Source organism: Anolis carolinensis, chromosome 4 (assembly GCF_035594765.1).
Source record: "Anolis carolinensis isolate JA03-04 chromosome 4, rAnoCar3.1.pri, whole genome shotgun sequence".
In the NCBI taxonomy this organism is placed as follows: domain Eukaryota; kingdom Metazoa; phylum Chordata; class Lepidosauria; order Squamata; family Dactyloidae; genus Anolis; species Anolis carolinensis.
This window is the reverse complement of record NC_085844.1, coordinates 185,933,999-185,948,050: the sequence shown is the minus strand read 5'-3', so window position 1 is coordinate 185,948,050 and position 14,052 is coordinate 185,933,999. Positions and strand designations below refer to the sequence as shown.

Here is a 14,052-nt window from a genome sequence, read left to right as displayed (position 1 = left end):
CAGACCAAGGTAAACACAAAGAGCCAAAGCGACGGAGGCAAGCCGGCAGCTAATGCATAAAACCAACACAAGACAATCCAGCGCAAACCCACACAATGCCAGCCCCCGTTGCCACTAAAAACCCGGGTTGACACTTACGTCCCAAAGCAGTCTTCCAAACACGCCTTCTGAAACAGAGATCCCGAAAAGCGTCCAACAAAACACCTTGCTGATTGCAAAGTTACATTAGCAACAAACTTACTTTTATCTATAAGTCCTCCTCTGAACTTGAGCCAGCCAACGCCCCATCCACAGCTGGTTGCTGCAAATCCTCATCAGAGCTGGAGTCACCCAACGCCCCACCTCCAGCTGCAGCCCTTCTACGATCTCTCCAGCCAGACCACCTTCTATCCAAACCCATAACTCCCCAGGATCCATCTGTATCTTCTCCGTGCCATCCCTCAAATGTACCACTGCTTGTGGGCTCCTCAAGAATCTCCTGGATCTCCTGAACCTTAGTCCAATCCATCACCTCACTCCCAGAGTCTGACATCCCATCCTCCTGACTCCCAGTCCCACAATCCCCTTCAAAACCCTCAAATGTATCATCATCAGAGGGCTCCATAAGTATTTCCCGGATTCTCTTCCTTTGTTGCTCCTCATCAAAGTCTTGCTCACGAGCAGTTTTCCTGCCTCTTCTAATACAAAAAGTAAGATCTCTACTTGAAGACTCCATCACAACAACGGATATGGCGCAGGATTTCTGAGCCAGCATTACACCTTTGCGTATGTGGACTACGATGACTGTGTAAAACCTGATGTTATTTTTATCTTCAGTGCAAATGGAGTAGGGATAAGAACAAAGTCATGAATAAAGTAATATGATCTGTAAGTGTCAGGCTGCATCTACACAACTCACTCCAGCCATATCCATATCCATATTCTGGATTGACTGATTATTTTTTATTTATATCTCTCTTGCCTTCCTACAGAAGAGCCATAGTGGTTTTCTGATATTTTTTTAAAAAAACAGAGTAGAATTTTAAAATATTCATTAAAAAGTTTAAAATTAAATGTCAGTTTAGTTAACACAAGGTTAAAACAATATGTAATTAAAGAATAGTAAAAAAGATATAAACAGAAAAACAGCATTCTGTAAAAGTAATTTTTATCATGCAGATTACAACCGAGGAAAGGTGAGAGGGGCCAACCAACTCTTCTGTAGGATGAAGTTCCATAATCTGGAAGCAGCCATAGAGAAGGTTGTCTCTCATGTCCTCACCAAACATGGGACCAAGGATTTCACAACTAAAAAAGGTATACAGGAGCACACAGTCTTTAAAATAGTGTGGGCCCAAGCCGTATAGTGCATTAAAGGTCATGACCAACACTTTGAATTCTGCCCAAAAATGGAATGGTAGCCAGGCAAGCTGTTTTAACAACAGAGTTTCCTGAACCAGCTCCGGTCAACAGTATTTTGGACCTGCAGAAGCTTCTGAACAGTTTCCAAAGGCAACTCCATGTGGAACACATTACAATACTCCAACCAGGATGTAATCAAGGCATGTCTTACCTTGGCCAGATCTGACACTGATAAAACACACACATTTCCCTCATTTTCCAGCGAGTGCTCACCATTTCATGGACACTGAGTACTGTCAATCCTCAGTGGAGTTTTTAAGAGTCGAGGTTATCAATTAATTTTTTTCCCCTTTTATCAGGAGTATTTGTACTTCTGAAGATATTCTGACAGACATGTGTACATTTTCACAAAGTGATTTACTAACACCCCCTTTTGATTTTCATTAGTCCTGTTTTGAATCAAATCCTGTAAGTGCTTGCAGCTTTTACAGGGTGTAAAATTCAGCACACTCCCACCAAATCAATGCTGAGTGTGAATCTCACTATCAAGACCTTTACAAGGTCCTCATTTATATAATATACAGTTTTCCATCTAATTTTCACAATGTCTTGAATGTGTATTAATCAAATTGGTTTGGCATCATGAACTGAACTTTCAGAAGGGCTGAGGAAATATACAATGAAATATATTGTATTATCAAAGCTCTCTCACAGAATGCCTTTCTAAAATATATCCAGAAGTGTACCGTAAGATACCGGCACAGTATTGGGTCAAGAGGAGGTTTGAGATAGATCAACCCCTTAATAATGAGACCCAATTTGCAATCTTTATAAAAGGTCGTAATATTCCATTCCTCTTTCCAAGCTTAAATAAACTTCAGGGTGAAGCTAGCACACCACATATGGTAACAATGTGTTGCCAATTAACTTTTGTAATTTTAGGGTTTTTCATCAGGGTTGAGAAGCTTGAATGAAATGGTTCAAGGTTGATACCAAATCGTTTCTTACAGCATTTAATAAACGGTTAAACGCAGGAACATCCTCCACTTTGAAACTATAATTTTTGCCAGATGAATGTGGAAAAGACTGAGTGGTACAACAGCACATAGGCAGCAAAATTGATGAAAGATTAATTCCTGAATGGCAGAATTACACCGAGAGCGAAGAACTTTCAGTGTGTTATAACTGATACCTGTCTCTGGAACGGGAAGAAGACAAACAGCCTATTTAAGTGAAACAGGGAAGAGCAATCAGAGAGATTTGCCTCCTCAGTGCTGTCTATACTTGGAACATAAAATAAACCTGTGGCTGCTGGATTTCAGTCATATCTACTATTAAGGTGGAGGATTGGGAGCACTGTCACCCCACTGCTGAAAAAGGTTCAATTCAAAGTGAGTATCACCTCTGAAGTCTAAGGGCCCTTCCAGACAGGCCCTATATCCCAAGACCTGATCCCAGGGTTTCTGCTTTAAACTGGATTTTATGAGTCTGCACTGTCAGATAATCTGGGATAAACAGAAAACCTGGGATCAGATCCTGGGTTATAGAGTCTGTCTGGAAGGACCCTCAGATGATAGCAGGCCCTCTAACAGACCAGTATCTCTTCTATGAACTGCTAATACGTATATTGACCCATTGTTCACAAAGGCCCTTTTGTTGGGTCTGAAACTAGGTTTTATTGGAGTGAGGGACAGGGCTTTTCCTGCTATTACACCCAGACTTTGGAAAGACCTGCCAATGGGAAGTTTGTTTTGCCTTCTCCTTTTTCACCTTCTGGCAGAGTATTAAGACTTTCCTGTTCAGAAAACTTTTTGGCCTTTTGGTTTCCCTTATATGGTATTCCTATAACTACTATGTAATCTTGCTATTATATTTTACTGCTGTTGGTTTTATTTACTTCGTTAGCAAACTTTTTATATATTTTCTAATACATTTATTTCTGTCAGCTTCCTTGAACTGTAAAAGGAAAGATGGAGTATTTATTTTTAAATAAATCAAGACCACTTATACTAATGAACATCAAGATACAGCATATCCTTATTAATCCTTTCTTTAACACACTAATTTAGACCCTTCATCTTTTTCTGTTCTTGCCACTATTGTGCCAGTTTTATATTGGAAACTAATGTTAGGAAAGATAGTATCTAGCTGACTGTGTGGTCTTGCATTATTCATGAGCTCAGCTTATGTTGTCATTTCAGTTGGTTTGTTGCTCTGCTGAGAAATACCATCCATAGCAGTGGCTGAACTCAGTTGACATGTATTGACACTGGTCTCATGATCAGACTTTACTTATTTGATCTAAATGTATGTAGAATGTGCGCTTTCAGCTAGAGCCCAATCTATGAAATGCATCTCATTGTGGGGGCATTGCATGGAAATACAGGTAATGAAATCCCATGCATGAATATTTTGAATGGATAATAGTCCTGAAGAGCAGTATCTTTGACTGGGAGAGCCAGGTCAGGCTACTCAGACTCTTTCTTTACTATGTTTTTCTGTTCAAATCATGCCTCCTCAAATGTGACCCCAGAGGCATATTTATTTTAGTAAATGTACACATTGAATTCCTGAGGAGGAAAAACAGAATGGAATTTTGAACAGAAGAATATTTGGTAGGAAAAGGGATAAGCACTCCCTCTTTCCCTTGTTTCCACTTCTCCAGTTAAGACTGCAGTTTCTCTGGACCGAGTTCCATTGAAGCACACACAAATCACATAAAGTGCTGCAGAAGGAGAAACCATGGGGCACAAAACCCATGTAACTCCCAGAAAGGGAAGCAATTAGAAACTAGAGTTCAGGACCCACCCAGAGGCAAAAAGACTCTTTCAAGGTAAGGCTCAGGCATGTAAGGAGGGCAGCCGAGAGATACACACACACAGCAATAGCATCCAGTGGTTTTTTCTGTAGACTGTGAAACTGGGAAACATGAAGAGAGTTCAATCCCCATTGGGGCTGTAAGCCTTCGTCTTTTTATGCCTGGGCAAACAACAGTCATGTCTGGCAGAATTCGGCAAGCATAATTTTCATGGGGCATGTGTTTTCCCTCAGCCCTAAGACTCAGTCATAGACATTGAGAAGCTGAGGGCTACAGTAGGATCTGTACCAGGTATTGAACCTTGTATAGTGTATTCTTAAGGCCTCTGGTTCAAATTCCAAGTAACTGCAAACTACACTAGGAACAGTGAGGTTGCTTCACTAAGGCACTCCTGAAACAATGAGCATGAATAAACCACCTGGTCCTGCATGGGCCAACAAACAGCCATTTTCTGTCACCTCTTTCTCTGATAACAGTGCAGCTACCTATTCTTATTGTTGCTCACCTTCCATGTTTTTACAATTCAGAAATGTTATTTTGCAAAAAAAAAAAAGTGTTGGGGAGAGTCACAAGAGAGAGAGACTTGCAGTATTTCTCCTTTACAATATGCCCCCTTCCCTTGCTTATCTGAGTGTATTGTACTCCCATTTGTTAAAATAGAGTGAGACTTGAGCCTTTGTATTTAAAATGTCAAATTTAGTTACCTGTTTAGGTGGAAGGCAGAAAAGTCAAAGAAATGTGTCTGGGGCCTGGGCTCCCATGGTGTTGCAACCGTGAGCTGTTTTGTTTGTCAAGATTCCATGTTTGAAGCTGCCCTATAGGATACCTTCTAAACTCGTATAAACAAATAAAAATACTTATGTGCCTTTCACATATGTTTTTTAATGTGAGCATTTTCTAGTGCAAGAAAAATGCCCTTTTTTTTTGTCTGATGTCATTTGGCCAAAGACCAATTTCTCTGAATTATGGGATTGTCTCATTGCCTGGGATAACTGCAACTTGTTACAAGTTGCTTGTCAAGTCTGCTCAATCTCTGACACTTACCACAGACCTCTTCTTTTTGTTTCTAATGTGTAAGTCACTGTGTGATGGCATCTGCTTTGCACCCGTGCCAAAAAAAGCGTTCTTCTCACCTCCATATCAAAGAACTTTGAGAGAGCTGCATGTAAGGAGGATTTCCCACCATGGCCTCTCAGACACTGAGAGCATGAAACTGATGTTATAAATCATGAGATTTAATTACACTTCATATTTTTCATTTTATTTGAATGTTTTTAGCCGTTCATGAACAGAAAAACATTTTCCCTGACTTTTTATTCTTTTCTGAGAACTCTTACATAGAAACAGATATTCTTACCATTTCATTAAGCCCTGAAGGCACCATGTGATCCATCCCTACCCCTTTAATAAATCTATTCTGTGATTGTTTTCCTCTTTCTATTGCCATGGCAATGACTGGGAGTTGTAGTTTGGGCCACTTATGAATAAGAATTAATATGTTTTCTTCAAGGCACCTCAAACTGGGCAAACTGCATACTCCAGTATTAGCATTGTGTTTCCAGTCACAGGTTTATACCTCTTCTCCTATCCCTACAACCCTTATGAAGTCTGTGAGAATCACAAAATCATAACTTTCCCTGCTGTTTTATAGCTTTTCCTAATGTTGCCCAGACTATGTGTTAGGTATTGGTATTGGTGGTAAGCATTGACTATAATTCTACCTGTTTTGCTACTCCATGATGGGCTGAGTTTGTTGGTGCCAGTTGAAGCACTGGATGAAGAAATGATTCCATGATGGTTTAATGGAATTGCTGTTGCTACAGATTTCCAGATTTTTCTCTTATGCAGAATTGCATTGTACTCCTTTACTATGGTTGCAATTCAGTTCACAATTAAGATTCTCTCTGTAGCCTAATTTCCTGCCTCTGGGACTTTTGCAGGGGCTGCACTGCCTTCTAAAAACATTCCAAGAGCCAGTTATTCTGTGTACTGCTGTGAATAAATAAAACTGATAAATTAAAAAGAATTCTGAAAAACAGAAATGGCCACAAGTCAACTTCCTTTTTCTGTAGCTGAAGTTCCAGGGAAGGTAGACTCTCCAAGTTATTAGCTTGAGAGTAGCCACATCCAGGTGGAATATTTTGCCAATGATATGTGGAGAGGAGATCCGGGCATCTTAAAAACAGTAAAAATTGTCACTGGGAAGCCTAAGTAAACTGGAAACCACAGTTGGCAGGGGCACCTATGTAATCAAATATGATGGATCTTATGAACAGTATCCTTTAAAAGGTAAAGGTTTTCCCCTGACATTAAGTCTAGTCGTGTCCGACTAGGGGTTGGTGCTCATCTCCATTTCTAAGCTGAAGAGCTGGCATTGTCCGTAGACACCTCCAAGGTCATGTGGCCGGCATGACTGCATGGAGTGCTATTACCTTCTCACTAGAGCGGTACCTATTGATCTACTCACATTTGCATGTTTTCGAATTGCTAGCTTGGCAGAAGCTAGCAGAGGGAGCTCCCCCCGCTCTCTGGATTTTAAGCGCTGACCTTTTAGTCAGCAAGTTCAGCAGCTCAATGGTTTAACTCATTGTGCCACTGGGGGCTCCTACAGTATCCTTTATCGTTATATTTAGAGAAGTAGGAAATTATCCTCTACATTGCTGTACTCACAAAAACAGGCAGTTTCAGTGGGTCCTGTCACAATTATGCCCATCCATAACCAATGCAGGTTGCATTCCATCTGAGTGCTGTTAGGATAAAATATGGGTGCAAATGGAGAAGAGTAATCAAACCAAGCAAATTTCCTTATTTGCTTTTGAATTAAAATTGAAATGCATGAAACTCCTCACAAACCAGCATTTCCTGTTTTCATTAATGGCTTTTAGTAGTTTGTCATTGAAATTGGCAGTATGCGTTATCGCTGAATATCAGTAGTTGCTGTAGGCTGCCTGTTGTATCTTATTCCCATGCACTAAAGGATGCATGCAGTTTAGTTTATATGATAGTTTTCAGAATAACCAAACATAAATCCAAACATACTGTTGGAGCACCGCATCCTATCTTTGCAGAAGAACCAGTTGCATCTTCATTTCTTATTAAGGCAATATTTCTATCCTTGTTTCGTGCAATTTGCTTCATTCTTTGTGCTCACTTGCCAGTGGTGGCTCATTCCATCTGCAAGGTCATTAGTACTTTAAACATTTCATGTGTGGATATTGCTAAGAAAATTACAGGTCTGTTATTCAATTTTGTTTTTCCAGATTCATCTTAATTATGCTTTATCTGATCTTCATGAACAAAATGTATGTCAATCTCTAATGTTTGTGTGACTTCCATTGTACCCAGACTTTGTGATGCTTTGTTGAACAAGAGGATTTTCCCCCAGGCACTGCAGTCACTTGTGTTCTCAATTAAAATATTGCCTATATAATGAGGAATAATCTATTCTTTTATTAGCCTGGCTTATTCTACTCGTCCATTCAAGTACATCAAGTGATGCTCTCATCTCATGACCTTATAGAAAGTAGTTCTGGGTCACCTTCATACTTGCAAAGATTTCAATCAGTTTTTTTCTCTCATGACTTGAAACTTTGCATTAGGTAGCTGTGGGAATTTCAGAACCCTTTTCTTTTATGACACCTTGAAACACAAATGATGGCTTCTAGCAATATTTTAGTTATTTTTTTACTTTATTCCCATTTTTCATTTCTCCACTTTCATGTAGAGTTGATGTATATAAAGTAACACGCCCATCATATACAACTGACAGTGAAAATATATTCATTCTGAAGCCTCAGATCTCAGACAAAGAATCATTCTGAAGTTAATGTACTATAATGTCCTGGTAAATATATAATATTTTTACAGAAATTATTGGATGTTAGATACAGTACATCTAAGAAAAAGCAATTAATTCCCCCTATTCCTTTTCATATTGTTTTGACTTCTGCAAAGTGTGGTCCTAATAATAGTACAGTGCTAGCAGATCATGTAGAAAGAAAATTTGGGAGAATGTTACAAAATATGGTAGTGGCTTGTAATGAATATATCTCTGATGAAGTTTATGCTTAAAGGTGGAAGGAGACAGATATCCCAACACAAGAAGAATGGCTGATGAAGATCAGTGAAACAGCAGAAATTGACAAATCAACAACTGTTATTAACGAGAAATCTTTGACCAACTTTAAGAAAGATTGAAATCTGCTCATTATCTTTTCACAGCAACAATTGAGACATTTATCAACTTTGGGATTCATAAATTAATAGTGTGGTTTTAAGTAGAAGTGTGATTACATTATTGTTTAAATCAGGGGTCCCCAAACTAAGGCCCGGGGGCCGGATGCGGCCCTCCAAGGTAATTTACCTGGCCCCCGCCCTCATTTATAATATAATATTTTTATATCAGTTTTAATAATATAATACAGTAGAGTCTCACTTATCCAACATAAACAGGCCGGCAGAATGTTGGATAAGTGAATATGTTGGATAATAAGGAGAGATTAAGAAAAAGCCTATTAAACATCAAAATAGGTTATGATTTTACAAATTAAGCACCAAAACATCATGTTATACAACAAATTTGACAGAAAAAGTAGTTTATTACACATTAATGCTATGTAGTAATTACTGTATTTACGAATTTAGCACCAAAATATCATGATATATTGAAAACATTGACTACAAAAATGTGTTGGATAATCCAGAATGTTGGATAAGTGAGACTCTACTGTATATTGTATATACATACAATATTGATAATAATATTATCATTTTATACAATACAAAACTAACAATAATATCATATAATAATATTAATTATATGTTATATAGTACATATAATATTACAGTATAGTGGTATAATTCAATATAGTATAATGCTAATATTGTGCTATGCTAATAATATAATATATTGTATGTACATACAGCTGCTCTGAGTTACCTTCGGGGTGAGAAGGGTAGGATATAAATGTAGTAAATAAATGTAGTAAACGATTTTGGACTTAAATAAATAATTTTGGACTTAGGCTCGCCCAAAGTTTGAAATGACTTGAAGACACACAACAACAACAACAACAACAAGAACAACAACAACCCTAATTAACCTGACTATCTCATTGGCCAGAAGCAGGCCCACACTTCCTATTGAAATCCTGATAGGTTTATGTTGGTTAAAATTATTTTCATTTTTAAATATTGTATTGTTCTTTCATTGTTGTTGTTGTTGTTGTTTTGCACTACAAATAAGATATGTGCAGTGTGCATAGGAATTTGTTTTTCGGTTTTTCCCCCAAATGATAATTCGGCCCCTCCACAGTCCAAAGGATTGTGGACCGGCCCTCGGCTTTAAAAGTTTGGGGACCCCTGGTTTAAATGGAGTAGACTAATAAGGAACAACAACCATCAGAGTGTGTGAAGCTCATAGTTTTTCATGGTAGTTTAGTTGTAGTATATAGTATGTAGCTGTGTAGTCTTGGTAGGTTTATATATCTAAAATTTGTATATTTTATTTTGAGGTTTTCTTGAATATTTTTAAAGTTTAATACAGTTACCCTTGCTAAACATCTGTCCTACAGGAACTTGCGGCATTTATGAGATTCTGGGCTGCTTACAGAAGAATGAACATTTTTAAAATCCAAGTTTGTAAAAACAACAAGAATATATATGTATTATTGTACCTTGGCTGACTTCAGTAGCGTGTTAACTTAGTGTTTCAGATTCCTCCAGGGGAAAACTGCTATTTATAGACATTTGGGAATAATTGCTATATTGTTGTTAAAATATTTTAGTGACCATTGTGCAAACTAGATCCCATAGTTAAAAATCTACAAGGCTGTTAGAAGAAGAAAAGAATATTGTAAAGCTATGTATCAAGTTACTCAAAATATACTATTTATTTTGTAGAAGTACCAATCCTTGAACCAGGAACTCAGAATACATATTGTTATAAATGGCAAGATGCATGCAAAAATCACCCTTGAAAAATGAGTGAAATATTTGGATTCAAAGCACAAGGATGGACTATAGTTTAAAACTCTGATGTTAATAATAATCAGATTAATAAAATTAAAATTTTCGCTAGTGTTTGTGGAGTGTTTTCTTACATTTATATTTTGTCCCAGTAGTTGTGTTATTTCTGGCATAGAAACTTTGAGGTGATGTGAGGTAGGAATTGGGACTATATTTTGGTCAAGAAAGTTGATGATAAGCCTGTGTTGTTAACTAGGTGGGATGGGTTTGGTTTAACGTCACAAGATGGGGTGCACTGTCTCGAAGCTTCAGAGAGAACTATTAAAACTAGCACATACCATGTTGCTGATATTCTCTTGAAGAACCACAGTTATAGACCAGGGAAGGCAACTGCAAACAAAAACTTCCTGCACCTGCCTGATGGACCACAGCATTTCAGTGTGTCCGAAGTGGCATGATTATATTCCTAGCTGCCATTTTGACCAAACAGAATTGTCAGCTTTGGAGATGGGAGAGGGTGTAGAGGTGGGAATTGCTGATTTTGAGCCAGTTTTGAAAAAATGTGTGGAGGTTTGGGAGCAAAAAGACCCCGAAAATAAGTTTTAAAAAGTCAAAATGTAGAGGGAGCTTTGAGGGACTTCCAGGGCAACAATTAGGATCCGAGGGCCTCATTTTACCCACCCCTGATATAGACAAAGCTCCCTCTCCCTGAATCAAATAACAACAAAGACCATAACGTGAATGTCAGATTTTTTCTCCCAAGAGATTTAGTACAACTATTTCCTCCCAGTCCAAAAGGCAGTGACACAGCTCATAAAGCTGGCAAGGCACTGAAGCAGCAACAGTTTTCTGATGCATATGACGTAGAAATGGTTGGTATTGTTTGTTCTTCAGAGAAATGCAATGCAAGAACATAGTTTGCTTGTAATGTTTTATCAAATTAGGAGCTATTGTAGTAGAAGCAAAAAAAGGGTTTTGACGTTAATGATTTTTTCTTACTGTATACTGCTCTGAGATTTTTCTGCATCTCTCTGGAAAATGACTTACGTATTTCTGTGACAGTCATATTACTCAAAGGAAATTAACTGTTGGTGGCTAACTGTGGGATCCAAGAACTAAATAAAGGCTGTATACCTGTGTTAAAAATTTTTTAGGTCAAAGCCTGTTTAATATAAAGTGTACAAGTCTGCTGCTATTTTTGTTGATAGTTTTCAGACTTCTAAACAATTATAGTATAAATTATTTGTGAGCCTTTACAAATTTATGCAGTGGTATCTCGGACAATATCTACTTGCCCATTAGATCAAGTGGTAATGAGAAAACACCAATGTAAGAAAAGACAGATGATTTAAACCAGAGATCCTTCCACTCCATCATTGTGATTCTATTTTGGCCAATTAGATGACTCAGAAAAGCCCACAAGCCTCATGCTCAGGTTTACCAGGAACTAGTATTAAGAGGCAGGTTTACCAGGAACTAGTTTTAAGGTTTACCAGGAACTAGTATTAAGATGAATAATAAATGGCCCTCAGGATAATTTGCGTTTTGCACCTCTGCAATACAGCAACACTCTATTGAACAAGATGATTCTATTTCTAGAAGAAGAACGTCACAAGGTTTAGCAAGCTACACAAAAAGAAAAGCTGGTAAATTAAAGTAAGAGTTCTCTTTCTGTGGTATTAAGACATTTGTATTGTCCTCTAAAACTTATGGTGCTCCTGAAATCCAATTATGAGGCTTAGAAAGAATCCTGGTAACTGAAACCATGCACAACTATTATCAGATAAATGTGAATGACATATTTTCTTGCTCTGATAACTATTACTTGTTAAATAATTAATTAGCAATAAACATTAACTTATTAAATAATAATTCCCACCACTTTGAACAAACCATGGGAAGTAAGTCAACATTTTATAAAATGATTAGTTAATAGGAAATGTCCTGATTTGAAAAGATTACACTTTTTCCAAAATAATCTCTCAGTTGCCCTGAAGATGCTTTATATCTTCATTGCCAGGGGTCTGATCTATATAAACGTTCACTTGGGAACAATGACAAATATCCTCTATATATACCTTCCTCCTGTTACTTGTAGGAGGAAGTGATATGTGTATAGAGGAGCAACATGATTAAATATTTAATGTTAACAACAATCTTAACAGGAAAAAATGTGCAATAAAATTACCTATTATTTCAAAATCATTGTTTTGGATCGTTTTTGAGTCATTTGGGTCATTTTAGCAAAATGTGAGGTTAGTAAAAACATTTGTAAAATAACATTAAAATTAAAGTACTATATTACTCTTGGAAAACTGAGTAACATGTTGAATTTGCGTGGGAATCACTTGCCACTTAATCTTTTACTCCTCGTCTTCTTATTTTCCTACCAATACCTTCTCCTTGTTTTTTTCTGCACTGCTGTCCTTCCCTTTAATTCATGGGTTTTTCCCTTAACTCCTCCCTTCTCTTTCAAATTGCTATGGAAACTTCCTTCCTGTTGCCTGTTATCACTTTGGCAACCTATTGCAACAGGACTTTATGCTAGTTCCACAAACAAAATTCTATTCTAACATTTTCTCTTTTGAGATACATTAAGAGAATGGTACTTTAAAAGATGAAACTTTGCTTAATGGCTTGTGTTTTTTCCCTTTCCCCGCACAGAACATTCCTACTCTGGGAAGTGTAGCAATAACCATGGTGCTTCACAATTGTGATGAGGTAGCTGTGGCTGGATTTGGTTATGACATGAATTCTCCAAATGCACCACTGCATTACTATGAGACTATCAAGATGTCTGCCATCAAAGAGGTAAGGAATTCTTTATTCAGTGAGCATTAGACGTGATAGGTGTATGCATGTTCAGGATAGATAATGGGCTATTGTTGTTATCTACATAGGTTTCCAAGAGACATTTACTAGCAGAAACAGAATGGGTGGAATGTGTATGTTCTTGGTCTGATCTTTCAAGGCTCCAATTATCAAACAAAATCTTACCTTACATATGTATTTCCTTACATGAAGAGAACAAGGAAAGCATATGAAAGACATGAGTCAACAATGTGCTTGTGGGAGCTCACAGAAATAACATAAGCTTCTGTTTTGTGGGACTCTTGGGCATATCTCTTTGCAGTAGATTTTTGGGTTTCACTTCCAGAAGGAAAATGAGGTTAGGTTAACTTGAGATTGCCAATTCTGCTACATCTGCAGTACATTCTTGAATTGGTTTTAAAACATTTTATAATCATCATGACGTTTCAATAACTAATACGTTTTGTGAAAGTGTGCAGAATATTTTAGTGGACATCCTTAAACAATGCTTCAGTTTCCAGTGATCTTATGCTATAAAGATCTTCAAAGTTAAGAGAGAAAAGAATAAGAGTTAGATAATAATTTTAAAGGATGATAATTAAAACTAGAAAAAGAGTTAGATAATAATTTTTAAAGGATAATTAAAACTAGAAAAAGAGTTAGATAGTAACTTTTAAAGCATGATAATTAAAACTACAATCAAACGAAGGATTACATTATGACCTACACATTCTTCCCATTATTAACCTGGTAATTTTCCCATAAGGCTTTCTAATTGTGTTCATGGCCATTAAAAAAAAATATGAAGAACAAATTGCTCATATCTTATCCCTGCATACATTTCCTTTTGGCATTTTCTGATCTGTGGATACTCATCTAATCCTCACCTCAGATACAAGTTCTCTTGGGTTTCACTTCTCCTAATACAAAAAGAACCATCTGTTCTAAAGTATCAATAATTTATTCTTCTCCAGCCTTCTCTTCTCCCTTGAACTAATTGTTTGTAATATTATGGAATCTGCCTAGATGAAAAAGGATTGTATTTCCGTTGTGCTGTTGCTTTTTAATATTAATGACACTTAATAATTGTTAGTCACTTGGGAACTAAGTTGAAA

The 14,052-nt window shown here is 37.2% G+C and overlaps 1 protein-coding gene across 11 annotated transcripts in view; it reads left to right on the top strand.

Annotated features, from left to right (window-relative positions):
- Positions 1–14,052, top strand: part of st3gal3 (ST3 beta-galactoside alpha-2,3-sialyltransferase 3) — a 303,637-nt gene that overhangs the window by 264,131 nt on the left and 25,454 nt on the right. For all 11 annotated transcript variants that reach the window (XM_003220200.4, XM_003220201.4, XM_062979659.1 and 8 more), the window contains one exon: positions 12,791–12,937. In XM_003220200.4, coding sequence (XP_003220248.1) covers positions 12,791–12,937 — 147 coding nt within the window. The remainder of the gene's footprint in view (positions 1–12,790; positions 12,938–14,052) is intronic.